The 20146-nt window shown below is 51.8% G+C and overlaps 1 protein-coding gene and 1 long non-coding RNA gene across 4 annotated transcripts in view; both read left to right on the top strand.

Annotated features, from left to right (window-relative positions):
* Positions 1-10371, top strand: part of UBE3B (ubiquitin protein ligase E3B) — a 52189-nt gene extending 41818 nt beyond the window's left edge. For all 3 annotated transcript variants that reach the window (XM_044244089.1, XM_044244088.1, XM_044244090.1), the window contains 5 exons: positions 1296-1354; positions 3934-4116; positions 4620-4731; positions 7525-7617; positions 8605-10371. In XM_044244089.1, the coding sequence (XP_044100024.1) occupies positions 1296-1354; positions 3934-4116; positions 4620-4731; positions 7525-7617; positions 8605-8796 (639 nt within the window). In that variant the 3' untranslated portion in view covers positions 8797-10371. The remainder of the gene's footprint in view (positions 1-1295; positions 1355-3933; positions 4117-4619; positions 4732-7524; positions 7618-8604) is intronic.
* Positions 10372-12235: 1864 nt separating this feature from the next.
* On the top strand, positions 12236-17957 carry LOC122903323. Its single transcript, XR_006383945.1, has 2 exons — positions 12236-14053; positions 16126-17957. It is a non-coding gene; the product is annotated as an uncharacterized LOC122903323 (long non-coding RNA).
* The last annotated feature ends 2189 nt before the right edge of the window (positions 17958-20146 follow it).

The following is a 20146-nucleotide window of genomic DNA, read 5'->3' as shown; positions in this document are numbered from 1 at the left end:
GATGTCCCAGTGGACACCTGCATGAGCCTCTATGCACCCGTGTTCTGAGGGCTACTGGGAAAACCGGACCTAGAGCTGCGTAGTGCAGAGCTGGCTTCTTGGAGCCAAGCCTGCGTCGCCTCCAAGAGGTCCCTCAGTCTCCCTGAACCCCGCTTCTCTGGGACCAGCATGACACCATGAACTCCCGCAGGCTACACCCTGCAGAGAGCCCCAGCACGCTGGTGTGGGAGCACTCTGACCGGCCTGTGAGGGAGGAGCCTCCACCTTCCCCCAGAGTGGTTCTCCGAGGTTCTCCAAGTAATAGCACATGGACCAGGCGCTCCCTAGAGCCCTGTCTGGGAAACACCAAGCTGGGTCAGAAGCCCCAGCTTCAGAGTCCTCCGATTGCCCCAAGGTGTTCGCAGCGGTGGGCCTAGAGGCCACGATCGTTCCCTTCTGCATCATCAGAGACCCAGGATATCCTATTCGTAGAATTTCTGCTAAAATTAGCTTTGAAATTATACCTTTTTTGATTTTTTTAAGTGACCCCCAGAAATGCCTGAAGTTGAGGAAAATACTTGAGTCCATGGTTTTCAAATCTTTAATCAGATTTTGAGCCTTCCTCCTGAGAATGTTCTCTTCTGATGATAGAAATAATTCAAACTGCTAACCACAGATTCTACTATGAGATGAGCACAGTATCTGAAAAAAACAGAGCACCGGCGCCCGGAGAGCACTGCTGTTAATGTGTCATCTGTGTGTTTCCAGAATTCTCTCCCGGGGCACCTGCGTAACTTTTTTTTCCCAGAAACGGTATTATATATTATTATTATATAATTATATAATTATATATTATATATTATAATATAATATATTATATTATATATTATTATATATTATATATTATTATATATTATATTATTATATAATGTTATTATATATTATTTTTTTCCCCACCTTCTCAACAAATGCACGTTTTCTTCATATTTTTTAATAGCTGCACATTCCAGGTTACAGTTGTACCAACATTTATTTAACTGTGCTCCTAATGCAAACACGGTCCTCTCCACAACATTTCAAAGCCTCAGTATCAATGTCTTAATGAGGATCAGAAGAGAAGAAGCCTTCCATATTGATTGGACAGGGTCTGCTTGTTGATAGTTAAGCCCTGGCTTCTTGTGAAAATGATTATTCCAAAACATGTCCCATCTTCATTCTGTTATTACGGACATCAGTGGCGGGCCCTTTCATCTTCAGGAAGCCTTATTTCCCCAGTAGAATCCTGTCGAGTAATTGCTCCCCATCTTCTCCCCCAGCTTGTTTGCCATGAACTGATTCCTGGAGGGAAGACCATTCCTGTTACGAATGAAAATAAGTGAGTATAGCAATTAGATTTTTAAGGTCAGCACTTGAAAAGACTTCATTCTGGCTCTCCGGTCTTACTTTGAGAATTTATTAAGATAGATTGAAGTAGAAAGAGGCCATAAATATCATAATGGAATTTACTGGTTACAGTTCATAGGCCAAAATTGTATTAAATTTGATTTGCAAAATAAGAATTGACAATTTATTTTTTGCAGTAGCACATCTAAGGTCAGAGGCACCCAGGCCATGATGTTCCTAGGAATTTAATGACGGCTCGAGATGCAGACAAATGGATTCTCAGCCGCTCAGGCACATAGTCCTGAATCCACAGGGCCCAGAGGCAGAAAGACACCTTGGAGGAGCAGATCATTTTGGAATGATAGCATGTGGCAGTTGTATGAAATGCTGTTCTTGAGAAGACACAGTGATGAATTCAAATGCCACAGACAGGTCCTTAGATGTGGTGGGACTCGGAGGCCCGGCAGCTATTGTCACAGATAACAGGCTTTTAGAAATCTATCATAAATGTCAGCCTCTTTGGTACCTAGAAGCAAAACTCCTCAGTGCACTGTCTCCACCCACACTGTTCTCACCTCATTAAAACAGAAGAACCTGGCACGAGGAGTCGATACTGGCCCTTTTGTCAATCTGTCAGTCTTCTCCTGCCACCAGGCTCAGCTGAGCATCTCAGCTGTTAATCTGAGCATCATTCTCCCAGTGACAGGTGAGAGCTCAGTCCCACCTGGCGAGTCACTCGGATCAGATGCACATTGCAGCCCGAGCGTCCCTCTGGGGTCAGGTGGGGGATCAGTCCGCCTGCTTGTGGAGCTTTTATTTAGACGGTCAGTGTGATCAGAAGAGCAGGCCTGATTCTCCTCGTGTTGGAAGGACACCAGTTTTGACTCCTAGCCACGGGGCATTAGTTGGACAACTGAGAAAAGAGCCGGGAGCCTAGGTTGGGAGGCGCTGCCCTGGGGGCGTCAGAGAGCAGAGCCGCGTCCCATTGCTCCCTGCCGTGTGCCTATAACCATCCCTTCAGAGGGCTTCTCTGAGCTCATGAGTATAAAATACCTTTTAGGATGTCTGGTTCAGAAGTCTAATTCTCTAAGGAGAGCAGTGAATGTCACCAGTGTCAGCTATGTGACATGTCTCATAGACCCCTATCACCCCCAGATCGGTCATGTTTCGCAGCATGGGTCACGGCCAGAAGCAGCAGGCCCACAACAGCCTGTGCTGGAGTGAGACTCCTACCCTGCCTGACCTGTGTGGAAAGCCACTTCACAAACTCTTATATGTTCTCAGCAAAAAAGCTCAGCATAAGGGGGGATTCAGTTCCACAGAAGGTCTTAAAAGGCCTGTCAAGGCCGGTTCCGCCCTCCTCAGGAGTGATATTTGATCTTGTACTTCCTGGTGGGCATTAAATGGGAAAGCCCTCCAAAGTCCCCCTCTCTCTTTTGGTAAAATGGAACAACAGCAGCACCCTGCCTCAAAGCATGTATGAAAGGGATATTGATCATGGAAAAAGTCGTATTTAGCGTTTCCGTGTACAAGTCTGCTGCTGGATAATTTTTTTATTTTTATTTATTTATTTTTTTTTTTAAAGATTTTACTTATTTATTTGACAGAGAGAGATCACAAGTAGGAAGAGAGGCAGGCAGAGAAAGAGGAGGAAGCAGGCTCCCCGCCGAGCAGAGAGCCCGATGCGGGACTCGATCCCAGGACCCTGAGATCATGACCTGAGCCAAAGGCAGCGGCTTAACCCACTGAGCCACCCAGGTGCCCCTGGATAATTTTTTTAAAATAGATGCATTTTCAAGGTCAGGAACTCAGGTCTGCGCACTGTGGGGTAAAAATTTTATTTGGACTGTGCTAATTTGGGGTGCTAATTTGGAATTTGGAGAATCGTACCTGGGCTGGGCCCATGTTCTTTGCTAAGAAATCAGTCATGCTAGCATAACTGGATTTAACCTGTTCCAAAGGTTTGTGTTGTATTTTACACAGTCGTAGATGAGGTCACTGTGCTCAGAAAAGCAGGCCCAGAAGACCGTCTGCTTGGAACCATTGTTAGTGCCCTGACTTCCTGTCGAACTTAAGTGTAAGCCAGCTGCTTTGGTCACAACTTTTCTCAGGCTTGCTTTTCATGACTTAGAGTCTTGGCCCAGATTAGTATGGCTTTGACGGAGGTTTCCTCGTGAAACCACTTTTTTCTCTGTTTAAAATTTACTGAAGGATGGAATTCTCTCTTAATCGGATGATAGTAAATAAAAGTTCAAAAAGCACCATTTGTACTGAGAAGGGCCCTCTCCTTACCGGAGAATGTCTCACTTGGGTTCTTGGTACAGTGGGGTGTTTCCTGATGTCTGACCCCCGAGTTTTGGTGGAGGAGTGAATGAGGTAATGCCCTGAATGCATCAGGAGGGCTAGCTAGCATCACTATTGTCTTCGTCATCAGCATCATTCTGGTGAAACACCCTGGCACCGTTGGTGTTTCTGTGAAGTGATCCCGAAATGACTGGACTCCTCTTTCAGCCCAATGGTAACAGCCCACTGGCCTGTTAATACCCACTGTTTTGTTCCTGTTGGCAACAGGATTAGCTACATCCATCTGATGGCGCATTTTCGGATGCACACTCAAATCAAAAACCAGACAGCTGCCCTCATTAGCGGATTCCGCTCCATTATAAAGCCTGAGTGGATCCGGATGTTCTCAACCCCTGAGCTACAGCGTCTCATCTCTGGTGACAATGCTGAGATTGATCTCGAAGATTTAAAGTAAGCAACGAGTGGTTGGTTGGTTGGTTGGTTGGTGGGGGTTGGTGAGTGAAATCTTTGGCCTCCTGGGAAGCAAGCTGTCCCCTTGCTGGGCTCCTTCTATTTCAGGAGCCCACCTCCAAGTGTACTCCTCCCTGATCTCTGGGCGAATCGCTCTGGAACAGAAGCTCCCCCACTTGTCTGCCTAGAGACTCAGAAGTGGAAGCAGAGACTAAGCGTGTCAGGGACTGCTGGGCTCTCCAGAATTCTGGGAAATGGCAGGGCAGGACCTCCTGTTAGCTCTTGTTTGCGAGTCACAGGAGTGTACAGCTCTGGAGCTCCCCACCTGTTCAGCTTCCAGGGCCGTGGGTCACGAAGGCATGATCGTCTTCCTTTAAGAGAAGTCAGGAGTGATCCAGGCCTGCCAGAGCTGGCTGTGCCACTTGGCTAAAGTCCGTCCCTGCCTGGGTCTGTAAGCGCCCATTGGAATGTGTGGCTGAGCACATTGTCTTCCTTATTTTCAGGAAGCACACGGTGTACTACGGTGGCTTTCATGGAAGTCACAGGGTCATCATCTGGCTCTGGGATATTCTGGCCTCTGACTTCACACCCGACGAGAGAGCCATGTTTCTGAAGGTATTTTATATGTTACCTAGATGTGCATTCCTAGATACTCTCGTAAACCTAGAGACCACTTGATGTAAGAATTTACACTGGAAAAAAATAAACCTTACCAGGAGGACCTCCTAGCATGAGCGTATCCTCTCCCATAGGCCACCTCCGTGGTGGGTCAAACAGTAACCAGACAGGCCAGAGGTGAGGCTGAGTCACACGGGCCCCAGAGCTGCTGTGCACCTCTCTGCAGAGATAGGCCTGCATGGACAGGAGCTCGTTGGCCTCAGCACTCCGTCTTCCCCTTCGCTGGTGCTGGCCTTGCTCACATCTCGTTTCTTCCTTCCTTTATAGAAGCAAATAGTGTTTATTACCTTAAAATTACAGACAAGCAATTTTTTTTAAGCTTTGTTTTTAAATAATTTCTACACCCAATGTGGGGAATCAAACTTATAATGCCAAGATCAAGTCACATGCTCCACCGACTGAGCCAGCCAGGCATCCTGAGTCAGGCACACTTTTGAGTCTCTGTTCCTAGTGTCCTGGGACTGCCTCTGTGTACCCTTTTTCTCAGTGGTATAAAACATGCAGTGCCACACATACAGTGTGCCTGTAAAACACGTGTGATTGAGTAGGCTGAGAGCAATGTGTGTTTCTGCAAACAGTGGCTGACATTAACCAGTTCCCTTATACCGGTGTCTTTGAAGTTGTAAACGTTCAGAACATCCACCCCCTTCCCCGGCCGACGCCACTGTGTTGTTTCCTGTTACGTTGGCGAAGCCTTTTATGGGACAGTGGACAACATGCACACTTGTCTGTATTTGTTACACACGTGTGCATGTTTATAAAGATGGAATCCTCACTTTGCCACCTGCTCTCCTACTTGATATTTTACCGTGAACACTTTGTCATATTCTGGGGGTACATTTAAGTGCCTTGAGCTATTTTCCATTGGACATTTGGGTTCAAGAATGGTCTCCAGTGACCTTGGTTGTTGAATCAACACAGTGTCACCAGTTGAAAGGGCAGCAGGTTTTCTTGTTTCTTGGTTTGTCATTCTGAGGAGAGTTCATTCCCATCAAGGAGGCCCCCACTCGCAGATGCAGAAATGCCCGGCTCGTCCCCATGGGTTTTAAAGGACTTGGGGTAGGCAGGTAGACATAATTCCAAAAATTCTTAAGAGAATCAAGTCTGATTTTCAGCAGCACCTCTTATAGGCACAACACCCCCTGTTGGCCTATAGTACCGCTTCTCCGTCTCTCCTAGAAAGAGGAGAGAGCCCGTGGCTCCTGACTTATGCAGTCTGTCCCACATAGCGGGCATGTTCGTGTCTCTGGAGAGCCGGTCCCCAGACCTGCTGTTCCTGCAACCAGGCCTGGCGCCAGGTGGAAGACACAGCCGCTGTACGGGAGTGGCCCTGACTCTGCTTTCTTCAGATGTTACGCCAGCAGATGGCAGCTTCCTATGCCCTCTGCTCCTGCACCTTCCGTCCCAGGGCGATGAAAGCGGCACTCCCCCCATTGACCAGCCCCAGCTTGCAGCACGTGGCAGGTCTGAGCGGCCTGAACTGGGATAGGCATGGGCTCTTCGGGGTCTGTCTCCTCATCCCTGAAACAGCAAATCACACAGCTCCCGAGGAGTGACGCAATGAGGCCAGGTCCCAGAGCACTCAGTGCGGAGCCTCAGCCCTGCTTTCTTCGTAGGAGCTGCTGCTGTGCTTTGGTTGGTGGAAAGTAAACCCTGCTGGGTAGTAGCATCGATACTTGGTGTAAAAATAGTTTTTGAAACCTGCTGCACAAAAACTCTCTGGTTGCCCTCAGGAATCTCACAGCCATTTAAAACACTGTTTCAGTGGTAATAGTTATGTTAAGAGCCAAACACGCAGCTTGCCGTGAAATTTTGAAGCACAGCTTGGCGTTACGTAGTATGCCCAGTAGTAGGCTCATACATCCCCTGGAGAAGGGAGAGCGTTTCTAGCTGATGTTCAGTTCTAAAAAGCGAGTGCTTTCTAAGACTTCCTCTGCAGGTCTGTTGCTCGGATTTCTAAGTCAGTCCAGTTCCCCTGTGCAGATACGAGCTGCATGTGTAGGGAGATAACCCAGGTGCTGCCATCTGGAAGATGCAGGGAATCCCAGGAGTGTTGCAAGAGCGCATGGCTGGCTGCCCAAAGGCCCCATTCTCGGTGTCTGGGGCGTCAGTGCACCCCCCAGCCTTGCTGGTGCCAGATGCCTGATCATTGTCTGCGTGCTGAGAGCAGGTTTGTCTGTCAGGGACAGGGCTCGCAGAAACTGCTCTGTGACCCAGCAGGCCAGGGTGCTCAGGTGAGCGCACCTGCACACTGTCCCCCGGCTTGCTGGGGAGCCGAACAGAAAGCCAGGTGTGAGGGGAGCGGGCCTTCTCTCCTGCGCCATCCTTAGGGGCACCACCATCTCCCTCTGCCCGGTGCTCCTGTGCGTGGCATCTATCTACGCCAGGGCTCATGTGCCAGGCCCACTGACATCGGTCCCGTGAGGGGAGTTTGTGTTGTTTCTGAGCTGTTCAGCTACACGTTCTCCGCCATCCCTTGGGTTGGCGTGCACAAATGGCTGGTTACATCTGCTGGTGTGGCTTTCGTGTGTTTTAACCTTCAAAAACAGCACCCTTAAGGGAGACATGAGACATGTACCAGTTCTTGGGCCGAATGCTCGGTCTGTCACCTTCCACTCTCCAGTCATACCGTGACTAGAGAAAGCAAAAAAGCGCAGCTCGCCTGCCAGGGGCGTGTTGCTGAGGTTGCAAGAGCCCCACTCTGTCCCCTCAACCTGCCTTGTGTTGCAGTTTGTGACCAGCTGCTCCAGGCCTCCGCTCCTAGGATTCGCCTACCTCAAGCCTCCCTTCTCCATCCGCTGTGTGGAAGTGTCAGACGATCAGGTACTGCCGCCGGGGGTGGGGGGTTGGCGCAAGGCGCCTGCTCTTCCGGGGGGTTTGCTGTGGGCGCTGCGGGGAGCTTCGGGGCGCTGCGGGGTCCGTGGGGCAGGCCGCGCGGCTCCTGGGAGCAGGGTGAGAAGGTTCCACAACGCTCCAGCCAGGAGAGCAGTCGGACCCCCAGAGGATGCCCTGGGACTCGGGCTGCTCTGGGGCCTCAGCTCTCTTGGGGTCCCTTTCTCTTTCCTCCCTCAGGAAAGGGTACCTGGGGGTGGTTTAGTAGCGGGTGGCTTGGCAGGGCTCTAGGCTGAGAGGCAGTTGGGGGAGGGGGTAAGGCTTAGGAATGGGGCAGGCAAGGGCTTGTGTGCTGGCCCTTGCTATCTGGCAGGCTGCATCGTTTCCTCGTCTGCAAGAGAGAACAAATGTCTCGGGTTGTCCTGCCCCATGGAGGGGTGCTTGAAGAGCAGCCGTGGTACACTGTCTCAGCCCCTCTCCCCCGTCGGCAAAAACCCAGCAGCCTCTGCACATAGCTGCCTCTCGGGATGCTGCAGGCTGGTCTCCAGGTCCCTCGTGTGATGCTAGACAAGGCTCAGTCCTCTTAAGGAAGGCTGCCCCACATTGCAGTCTGCCCCGGGCCACGTGCTGGCGGCGGGAAGTGGGAAGCTGTTTTTGGACCTTAAGTGTGTCTACAGTATTCTGGTTCTTTGGAAATTGGTTAACCGGTAACTAGCAGTTAATCCAAAGGCCCCCTTTCTGAGCGCTTACCTAACACAGGGGTCGCCCATGCACGGGGCTGCTTCTGTGCGCTCAGCACTTGGGGCCGGGTGCCCTCCACTGGGGGGCTATCTCGGGTGGCAGCGCATTCTCACCAGTCCGGCCGTTCCGCTCGACACCCGGGGCTAGCCAGGACCTCTCCTGGGTCGCCCACTCTGGCAGACCCCCTGGCTCCCTCGCCAAGTGCCTCCCAACCGAGGCTGTGGTGTGTGCTTGCAGGACACGGGGGACACCCTGGGCAGTGTCCTCCGGGGCTTCTTCACCATCCGCAAGCGGGAGCCGGGTGGCCGCCTGCCCACCTCCTCCACCTGCTTCAACCTGCTCAAGCTGCCCAACTACAGCAAGAAGAGCGCCCTCCGGGAAAAGCTGCGCTACGCCATCAGCATGAACACGGGCTTTGAGCTCTCCTAGCTCCCGCCCCCGCCACCTGCCCTGGCCTGCTCCTGGGATCCCAGGGACCTCAGCTCCAGGGGGCAGGGTCGCTCTGGGAGTGGGTGACCCACCCACCAGGTGACCTCACACTCTCTATAGCCATGAGACTCCCCTGTGGCCTCAACTTCTTGGGACGCACCTGACGACTCCGTAGCGCTCTCCAGGTGACACTGATGGGAAGGGTGTTGAGAATAAACCTCCAGGTTCCGCCAGCGCTGGTCCTTTTCTCCTGCTTTCCGGGGCCTGAAGCCAAGGCTTTTGGTCACAGAGGGACTTCTCCTTTTGATAGTTTGGTTTTTTGGTGAGTCTTTTCTTTCCTGAACTTTCTGAATGAGCTGTGCATGAACGAGTGAGTGCCCGGAACTCCAAGGGTCCAGAGTGGTTTTCACAATACGGTCCTGAGTGCACAGAGCCCACTAGGGCTGAGACGCTCTCCTTCCTTTTCTGAAAACTCTTTACTCAGGTAAGGCCTCGCCAAGCCTCTATGCACTTGACAAAGTCTCTGCCTCCTTCCTGTCCACAGCGGCCCCTCTGCAGACAACCAGGCCTGCCTGCTCCCCAGGGAAGCAGAGTTGCCGGCCAGGAAGGCGGCAGAGCCCAGGAAGTTCAGGGCGCTGCCCCCACCTTGAAACCACGCATTCCACATGGCGGCATGCCCCCCCGCCACCCACGCACACACACCCAGTCTTGCCTCAGATGTTCTGAGTCCTTAGCAGGTGGGGTTGCTGGGAGGCCCCCCACTGGCTTGATCCCATCAATGTGTTCACACTGGCAGCCTGGCTTTGGGAGAAAGTACCTCTTGGCCCTTAAGAGCAGCTCTGTTTCCGGAGGGTGCTGGCTGTACCCCCAAAGCCTGCTGATTCCTAAGGGGACAGCTGCCGTCCCCCTGCTTCTTTGCCCTGTCCTTGTCTTATAAGGAACACTATCTGAGTTACCCAACCTGTTGGGGCAGTGTCTTCCCTCCACTGATGGTAAAATCCACTGAAACTTGGGTCTTGCCCCTCATTTTTCTTCAGCACGGGGAACCGGGGCACTTTGCACTGACGGAAGCTCAAAGGGCTGAGGAAACACTGGGCTGGGTTTTTTGGGTTTATTTTTTTACTTCATTTTTCTCTTCCAACCCATTGTGCTCCTCTGCCCTTATCATGAGAACTTCATTCTCGATCCAGGGAATTGAGACAGAGGCCGTGTCCGTGGTCTCTATTGACAGCCATCACCCTTGCCCCCCTCGTCAAGCTCCTTAGGCATCCCTACCACCAAGACTGAAGCCAGGAGTGCCTGGTCCCTCCTCTGTTCTGTGGAGCCAGCTGGGGCCTTCAGCTTTCTACCAAGCAGCAGAACACCTTCTGGCAAAAACCTTCATGTTGACGACAAAGTAGGCAGGACTGATCTCCATGGCCTCCCTCAGAGGTTGCAGATAGGTGCCGTGTCCCACCCGGGCCCAAGCCTGGCTCCGTGAGAGCCCCTGGGCTTCTGCAAAACAGAGTTTATGTTTTACTTTGATGGAAAGAATTTAAAGACGGGAATTTATTATTATTAAAGATTTGTAAGTAACCTCTGATTCTGTGGATTTGCCACTTTAAACACTCAACTCCTCTGAAGATCTCTGAACGTGTGTGCGTGCGGGGAGCAGGCATGCACATTTATGCAGGGGCCCAGAGGACTGTTGGCCCGCACGGATGCTTCCGTCTTGAGTCCAATCACCCGCAGATCGGCCAGCGGCCAGCGTGCCGCTGCGGAGAGCGTGGTTTCTAAGCACCGACACCAACTTCTTTTGTTCTTTTGACGAGAAGGGGTGGTTCGTAATTTCATTTAAATTGTTCTCTTCAGTAGCTGGAAATATTGCACTAAAACACTGAATCTGTGCTCTTATGGCCGGTGTTTGTTGACACTTCGATGGCTCTTGATGGCTCTAAAAAGTTGGGGGGGGGGGTTGGTTTCATAGATAACCTAGGGATTAAAACGTGATCAAAGGCTTTATTAAATTTCTACTTCCACACACGATGGCTGTGTTCTGCTTTTTATCTGAAGAAAGAGCGCTTTAGGACCTTGGGCCCAGGTAGCTCACGAGGGGGCGCCTGGAGCTTAAAGGGCACGCACCTCCCTCTGCGGAAGGGTGATTCAGAGGCAAACACAGCAGACCCCCAAGTCTCGCCGGCGAAGCAGTTAGCAGCTGACAATGTTCTCTTCACTTCCAGTTCTGTTTTGAGAGGGAGCACGTTCCAGATAGAGCCCAGGTCACTTCCAGCACCGCCAGGCTCGTGTCCCTCCCTCTACAGAGGCGGCCACCGCCCCGGATTCCATGTTTTATACCGAAACGGATACAAGCCCTAGATGTGTGTTCATTGAAAACCATCCACATAACTCACAAGCACATGAAGGCAGATTTTCCAGCTGCATCGGGGTCTGTGTGGCTTTGCGCCCTGAGGATCGTAGTGCGGGACATGCAGCCCTGTGTCATCCTGTTCAGCCCACCTTTACGCTCAGCAGAAAACCCATCTCTGACCGCCCGTGTTTCCAGCTTCACCCTAGGTGGCTTCTCCCCTCACCCGCCCCTACCTCTGTCCTGGAGCCCTCGGAGGGTCGGAGCAGGAGGCTGGCCTGTTGAAATCCAGGGACTCAGGAGAGATGGACATTTATAAGACAATGCGTGGGCACTCAAGGGGAATTTATGTGTGCTGGGTTTTCTCACACAGAGCATCTGTACCGCCTCCCCAGAAAACGATCGTAGTGTCCAGTGACACACTCCCGCCTGCAAATCCAGAGCCTCGTTCTGTGACATCTCAGCCTTTCCAAGTTACCACAACAAAGAGAAAATTCTTTTAACTAGGAAAAACAAGTGGGTTTCTTAAAAATTGGTTTAAATGAAGACAGTTTTAGTGCACTGACAGAACCTGCAAGTGCCTGAGAATATTGAGGTGGAACCCAGTTTGAGAAACACTGGTCTCCACCATGTTTCAGACAGCAAAGCTGTCTGCATGTCCTTGTCCTGCTGACTTAGCAGAGGTCACGCTGCCAGAGGTGTGCGGCGGGGTTATGGACAGACTGGTTATCTCTAAGTTTGGTTCACCTGGAGATGCAGGCCCCTAGACCTCAGACCTACTTCCTGGTAACTGTAGATCGGTCAGAGCTGCTGAAGAACCGAACTGTGGTTTGTTCAGTGCAGCGAGGGCGCAGGACCGCAGAGACACCTGTGAAACCTCCCTTCCTGGCTCAGTGCTGGGCTCAGCCTATGCCTCCCAGGAATCTCGGAGCCAGCTTCAGAGGCTGTAGGGATTCCACGAAGCAACATGTGGCCTGTACCCCATTTGGTTCCTCGCACCAAGTCAGCATCAGATGTCAGTCTTCCTCCTACATTTGCTCACCCTGCACCAGAAGAAAACAGAGCTGCCCATGGCCTGTCCGTCAGGCCCTGGCCCAACTTCTAGTAGCTTCCGCTGCCACCACAGTCAGCACAGCAGTGAGAAATCCTATGGAGAGGTCTTGAGCGCGGTCTCCCAGGGAACTTCTGCAGAATGGTGGGAAGGCACACTCCCTCCTCCCCACTGCCGGCAGGGAATCGGCTGGGGCATTTCCAGGCTGGCATGGCCTCCAGCCACCTCACACTCAAGGAAGCCCAGATGGGAGCCGTGAATCCCTCCAGTCTTCAGAGTCAAGATGAAGTCACTTGCTGATTATAATCATGGGAACTAACATGTTTTATAAGCTCGTGCTTGTATCATGACTGACTCTGGAGCCTGAGCCATCGGGGCTCTGAGCACACTGGACAGCAGGTTTGGAGCCTCTAGAACAGAGTTTGCTTCCCAGCTCTGGTGCTCGCTGGCCAGGAGGCCGGAGACAATTCCCTGGCATCTCTGAGCTATACTTCCCTCTTCCATTCAATAGGGGTAGAAGCAACCACCACGCAGTGTGGCCTGAAGAGCCCAGCCTGTGCCAGGCCCTTTGTGGACGGTCGATGATTTGTGGCTGGTGTAATTATCACCATTATTTTATTCTGGAGACCTAACTGATGTCCTCTCTGGAATTACCTTTGTTTTCAGGCTCCTTGCAAGACAGACACCCCGAGGGGCTTCTTCTGGGCTTTACCCTCAGCCCCGGGTTTTTTGCAAGAGCCCCCACCATGTCCTGAGCTTCCACCATGCGCTTCAACCCAGCCTCTCCCCCAGCCTGGGACCAGCAGCCACATTCCCTACGCGGTTTTCCCTGCCTGTGACAGTTGCGTGGTCTCTGAGCCATAAGGAGACTCAGAGACTTGGGGAGACCAGGATGGGATCTGTGTCATTTTTCAGACTCTCCACCAAGAGAGCCAGACGGAATACAGTGACGGCAGGAGAAACCCCATGGAAGGTGTGACCCACCGCTCTGACCCCAAAGAAGCCTCCAGAGGAAATCAAAACCTGAGCATCCCAACATCCACATGTCCACGAGTCACCAGGGAGATGCTGATTAGCGGGTCTGGGGCGCCCAGGGTCCTACATTCCTGACTACTTTGCGCTGTACTACAGACCACACTTAGGAGTCCGCCAGGGCCCGGTGTTCAGGCAGGTGGGGTAAGACCCTGAACTTGGCATCAAAATCTAGGTCAGGTCAGCTGAGTGACTCTGGACAAGTTTCCAACTCCCTGAAGCTTCTTTTCTCATCAGTAAAATCACCTCTAATACGAATAACCCTCCTGATGGCCTCACAGACAGCTGAGAGTGGGGTCACACAGACCTGGGCACCAAGCCCAGCCTCTCACTGGCTGTGGGGCTCTGACCACCTCTCCCAGCCTAGCTGTCATCTGGAAAACAGGCATCAGTCACATCCTAAAATGTGTCTCCATGGTAATGGGACAAGCATTGCTTCCAGGGCAAAAGAGAAGTCCTCTGTATTTAGGGAGAAGAGGGTTGTAAAGGATGTGTTCATTTTTATCTGGAAAGAGGGTTTGCCCTTTGGAGACAGGAAGGGAGCCATTTGGGATGGAGGAAGCAGCCAGACCCAAGGTGAGGTGGTGAGCCGCGGGAGTCCCATCCCATCTGTCACTGAGGGCAGGAATGGGGGCGTCCTACCTCAACTAGTGCTTGTTCTCCAGACCTTCACCACAAGCAAAGCACTGCACTTGGCCTTCTGCACAAGTTCTTCACGATCTCCACCTGGGACCCTGGGCACCGGAGTAGAAGCGGTCTGTTCTGCGGATGAGGATGCGGAGGTTCAGAGAGCTGGTTGCATGAGACCACACAGCTAGAAAGCACCAGAGGTCAGATTCAGTTCTGGGTCCCTGTGACGACAGAGGGCCCCCTTCAACCTCCACTAGCTTCGCTGCTGCGGGGAACAGTCACAGGCATCCCCTGTGGCGGGGAGCACTAGTGTGGGAGAGCTGGGAAGGGCTGGAAGTCATTGGGTGCGAGCTGAGACCAAGGGGGCTGTAAGAGAGGGGTTGGTTCCCCAAGGCAGGCTAGGGGAGCCTGAAGTTGACGGCAAAGAGAAACGGGGCAGCGTGTGACAGTGACGCGTTGTCTTCTCGATACATTGTCTGCTCTGGGCACCTGCACCAGACATCAGGCTCCATGACCCTCTCCCCAACCTGCTTGTGTCCTCCCAGGGACTCTGTGCAGGGAAGGGAGCGTCACCCTGTGTGGGGCACTGAGGGTCTGCCGTGCAGCCTAGGTGGCCTTGTCACCATCACAGATGATGCCCGATGGATCCAGCAGTTGGCGGTGTCCCAGCCAGCCCAGGGAGCCAGATTGCTAGGGAGTTCGGGCTTGCCTCGGTTCATCCAAAAATAGGCACACAGGCTGCACCAGGTGCTGGAAGCACAGCCAGGAGGAATGCAGACACCTCCCTGCCCCACTGCGCTCACTCTCAGGTTGGCCAAAGAGATACCAGAGCACTTACTGTGATCACTCCCCCTAGTGCCACACTGTCCAGATGCCCACTTCCCAGCTCGGCAAACTGAGATTTGTTGATGGCAAGACCCTTGTCCAAGGCCCTAGAGTCCATCACTGGCAGAGCCAACATGCAAACCCTGGCTTGCTGCTCACTCCAAAGCCCTGACCAAAGTTTGAGCAGGCAGAAGAGGAGTGAGAGAGCCTTCTAGAAAATGGGATCAAGATTGAGCAAAGCCCTAGGAGCTGTTCTGTCCCTTCTGCCACTGGTGCTCATCCCTGTCCCCTCTCCCCTTGAGGGGACTGCCAGGAACCCATCCTCATTCCTATCATGCCAGTCTTCAGGGAAAGGGCAGGCAAAGAGGAAAGACTGAGCAAGGCACTGATGTCATTCTTTCATTTATTCATTCAGTAAATGTCGTCAGGCACCTGCTGTGTGCCAAGCCCTAACTAAGCCCTAGGATGCGGTCGACTTTGGGAGAGACAGACACTAACAGGAAACCCATAAGATCATTTCTGATGTGTTGAAAAAAAGACAGAGACACACACACACACCCGTATCCCATTGGGAAAAGTAAATCCCCAAAAGGGAATTGAGGCATGGCTATGAAGAGAAGAGGGACTGGATGTGGAGATCCCCAAACTTAGCAAATATCCACAAGATGGTTCCTGCCTTTTTTAAGACTTTGAAAGCCTGGTCGGGTGTCCAGGGTGGTGGCAAGGATTCGGGTTCTGGAAGTAGATTAGACTTCATATCTGGTCCCAGCCACTTCCTTCCAGTGACCTGGGGCAAGTCCCCTAAACTTTGCAAGCCTGCAAAAAGGGGGTGATAATTCTTCCCACATATGGTTGCCGTGAGATCACACGAGGTCAGGCATGCCCCACACCTGGCATGTAATGAATTCTCAGTTTAGTTTTCCAACCAATGTGTGGGATGTGGGGACACACGCATGCAAGGTGGGTCGCTAAGCCAGGTCCTTGAGGTTGGGGGCTTTTTTTGCTGACCCTCCAGCATATTCCATCACAGCTTTATTCTTTTAAGTTAGATTGTTGAGTTTAGAGTTTTCTTCTTTTTTAGATTTTTTTTTTTTTTTTCAGTAATCTCTACACCCAATGTGGGTTGTGAACTCACAACCTCGAGATCAAGGGGCAGGTGCTCTGAGGCACCTGGGTGGCTCAGTCAGTTAAGCATCTGCCTTTGGCTCCGGTCATGATCCCAGGGTTCTGGGATGGAGCCCTGCATCAGGCTCCTTGCTCAATGGGGAGGCTGCTCCCCCTGCTTGTGCTCTCTCTCTCTTCTCTCTCTCTCTCCCCCTCTCTCTCTCTTTCTGACAAAAGAATAAAATCTTAAAAAAAAAAAAAAAAGTCACGTGCTCTACCAACTGAGCCATCCAGGTACCCCACCATTACAGGTTTAACATCATTCCTTCCTTCCTCCTTCTAGATTAAGGTGCCTAACTACAGAACTGCCCCTGCTTCCTTGAACCACCCCCCAAAACACCCAGCACACGCCGAAGGAATCCTCCTCCTGAAACAACCCACATTTCCCCAGGGTGTGTGTGCGTTCTTGCTGGGAAAAGACCACCTGACATTCAACTACGGGGCGCACTTCACAGCCTTCAGTGGGTTGGGGAGGGGCATTGTGAACCATAAACCCAGAAGTCTCCCCCTAAACAAACTCTTTGCCTCCACTGAATGCAACACCACAGGGAGGGGAGCCAGACCTGGTGCCTGGCACAGCGGGAAGCAGTCCAAAGGGGAACCGAGAGAAGAAACAGCCAAAGGGATGTGGCTTTTAGGATACCTGCCTGCTGACAGATTGTGGGGAGCCGTGGAGAAGATTGTGGCAGAGGCTGGGGGATGGGAGGTGTCACACTATCTCTCACTGGTTTTAATCTTAACTTTAATGTGAAATGTAATTACAGATTCTGAATTATGGTGGCAAGCTCATGAGGGCTGACTCATCAATTAGCCAGATTTATACGCTCGGGGTTCTCAGAGATCTATGACCCTGATGTGTCACCTCAAAGCTCTGAGACATCTGTTCTGCCAGTTCACTCTCTTGGGGAACCATGGGGTCGAGAGAGCCACTTTTAGGGCCGGCTTGGAGGGACAGGCAGCCTGAAGACCGTACGTGCCTCTGCAGTCCCCTGTGAGGGCCTTGGCCTGGGAATCCAGAAATGTCAAATACACATCTTTAGTCCCACTACCTCCATCGGAAACCATGCGAGACCTCATGAATGGATTACCAACACCTGCTGAGTCGGGACCCAGCCTCGGGCTCCTTAACGCAGCCTTCCAGGCAGCCCCTACCAGTCACCTGCCTTCGGCACTTCTTTCGCACCCCTGGGATCAGCCCTTGCATGGTCTCAGCAGAAATATAAACAAAGGAAGCTGGGTTTTGATGCAGAAGGCCCGGGTTGAGTGCTTGTTTTGCCACTTGCTGACTGACACATTGGACTCATCGTGGTACCCACTGGTGTGCCAGTTTGTCCAGGTGAAGGCAGGGTGAAAATCCACAGCGAAAATCCATATAAAGTAATCAGTGGGGAAGTCCTTTGTCTACTCTCAAACACCACACAAGTTAAAGATGGCAGCAACCAACAGAGGAGAAAGAAGGATGCCGACATCCCCAGCATCCTGTGAAAAGTGAGCGTGATCCCCCTCCACAGCCAATCCTCAGTGGGGCTGTGATCAGCTTTCTGCCCTTCTCTGTTGCCCTGGAACGGAAGCCAAGCATCCACATTCAAACCGCACAGGAGCTGCACCCCGGGCAGCCAGCTGGCTCCGACAGAACAGCCAGGGGCGTGTTCTCCAGGCTTCTACACTGAAGGGGCCCCATGGCTTTGGCTTCCAGAGGACCACCTCCCCTGACTCCAATCATCCCAAGAGAGGGAGAGGATTTATGAGAGGCGTGGCAAGCAACTGTCAGTTTGTTCTCTCTTTTGCCCTCATGTTTATTACACAAGTAAGCCTCTGTCAAATCCAACCCAAATACATTGTTTAAAAAAAAAAAAAAAAGTGGGGAAATCCAGACAAACAAAAGTGAAAGATAACACCACCGGTAATCCCATGATTTAGAGGTATTATTAACACACCAAACAGATCCTTGCATTACTTTTTTTCCTGTGGTGTATATCCACACACCTATTTCTTTTTCAGAAATTAGGTCATTCGATACTATACCATTGTATAATCTGGGTTTGGTTGTTTTTGTTTTTTTCACTTAAGAGATGGTGAATGCTTTTCCATAGTAATAAATATATAGACACTATATATTTCAGTAGTTCTATGTTTCTTTGATCCCCTTACTGTTCAGTATTTTCCTTATTTGACAATTAGCTCCGTTTTGTTGGACCAGGCTTCCAGTTTTTCACTGTAATGAGCAGCTCTGAAAAAAAAAAAAAAAAATCCCACTTGGCTTCTCCAATGTATCTGCTTCCTTTGGTGAAATTCTCGGACACAGGATCACGGGGTCATAAGGACAAACTTTTCGAGTACTTCCATATCCCCCCGCCAAATTGCCCTCCTGAAAGGTCATACCTAGCTCTGATCCCCCCAGTAGTAGAGAGTCCCTGTTTCTTTCTCCTCGTTGAAGCCTGCAGGTAGAGAGCCACAGGCCCAGAACTCTCTCCAGCTGCCGGGTCCTATGGCCGGACCCCTGAGGGTTTTTCCTCTCCCACTCCGCAACCTGAAGCTGGCCCAAGAGAGTCCATAGCCAGGAGGGGCCAGGGTCCTGGTGCCATGTGGCGCGGCCACCCGCAGACCCTGACCCCCTTCCTTTCCACCCATGCCCCCTGACGCCTTTTCTCGAGGCGGACTGCCCACACCTTGTGACGGGACAGCAAGCTTTTGAGCTATCATCAACCTTATCTTCCTTTACAGCTCCTACGGAGTTAACAGATGTACGCACGTCTGAGGCAGTCATGCGGCAAGAGACTTTGGGGCCAATCCTTCCCGTTTTGACAGTGTGTAATCGAGGTGAAGCCATAAATTTTATAAACAAGAATAAACGACCCTTAGCAACATATGTCTGCTCGACCCTTCCAAGGTGATCGTAAATAAAGGCACCTGCTTGCCGGGGGAGGGACATGGGCGCTACAGATGGCCGGCAATGAAGGCGGAAGGCTCTGTGCCTTGGGAGCATCTGGTGGGGGACAGGTCACCCTGCCACCCCCAGGTCCTCAGCCAGCTGGATGCCTTTCTGCCATTTACTCAGTCATTCCTGCAGGCTGCCTTTGCCCCTATACCCCCTACCCCCGAACTGGTGCCTGCTGCTCACCCTTCCCCAGAGAGGTAGCTTATAGCAGGGGTGGAAGGGGAGGGGACCCTCTTCTCCTCCCCTCCCCTACTTCACTGTCAATTGTGACCTCATCACCACTGTCCCAAGCCAGCCCCGCAACGGGAATCTGAAAACTGGGATTCTCGTCCCAGCTCCACTGCTGCCTGCAGGGAGACCTCAGGCAGCATGAGTTACTGTGGAGAGGTAAGAGCATGCTAGAGGTGGACAGATCCAAGTTCAAGTCCGAGGATGGCTTCTTACTTGCACGCCACCGGCCAAAGTGCTTTCTCCCTGGGCCTCAGTTTCCGTGTCTGCATCTGCAACAAAGCTACAGATTCCTGCCTGAGGGGCGTTGGGGGGTGGGCGGGACGTGCTAAATGCACAAGCTGCTCTCACATCAAACCGTAGAATATTCCTCGTGTTGCTCAAGAGCTCAGTAAACGTCAGCCGTTTATGAGGATGTCATCATAGCCATCATGTCCTCCCCAGCAGACCCTGTGGGATTCTGAGCAAGCGACCTCACCTCTCCGGGCCTCATTGTCCTTACCTGTAAAATGGGGAGACTACGTGCACAGGCCTCAGTGGGTTCCGAGAAATAGAAGACATCGAGGTCCACCTGAGCATACAGCTGAGAGTTGAGAAAAGGTTAGTCGTGGTGGTGAAGGATTTAGAGCCCTGACTTCAAGCCTAGCCCCACTTCCTAGAGCCATGTGACCTTGAGAAAGCCATTTCTCCCAGCTGTGCTGGTTTTTCAGTGGAATTTACAGATGACAGCGATGTTCATAGTACCACCTTCATGGCCGGGTAGAAGAATTAAATAAGCCATTGCAGATAAGGTGTTTAGCAAGATGTCTGGACGCAATCACTACTCAATTTGTGGTCATTTTTAATATTTACTTACTAAATTCTCTCTAGGCCTTAGTTTTCCCATCTGTAAAATGGGAATGGTGATCTCTGAGATCCCTCCCGGCTTTTACCGCTCTGTCTGAATACTGGAGCCAGGGCCTCTGGTCTGACTGGGACCGCCCCGCTGCCAGAGGCCGCGTGTGTCCCCTGGTCTCAGCAAGTCCAAACCAACGAAGGGGCACTACTTAGGGCTCTTTTGAGCTTCACCCCAGCCTGAGCTCCTTGAAAGTGCTTTAAAAAGGAGAAGACACAACTCAACGATAGCTACATTTTCTTT

Source organism: Neovison vison, chromosome 3 (genome assembly GCF_020171115.1).
Source record: "Neovison vison isolate M4711 chromosome 3, ASM_NN_V1, whole genome shotgun sequence".
NCBI lineage: Eukaryota > Metazoa > Chordata > Mammalia > Carnivora > Mustelidae > Neogale > Neogale vison.
This window is presented reverse-complemented; position numbering and strand designations above follow the sequence as displayed.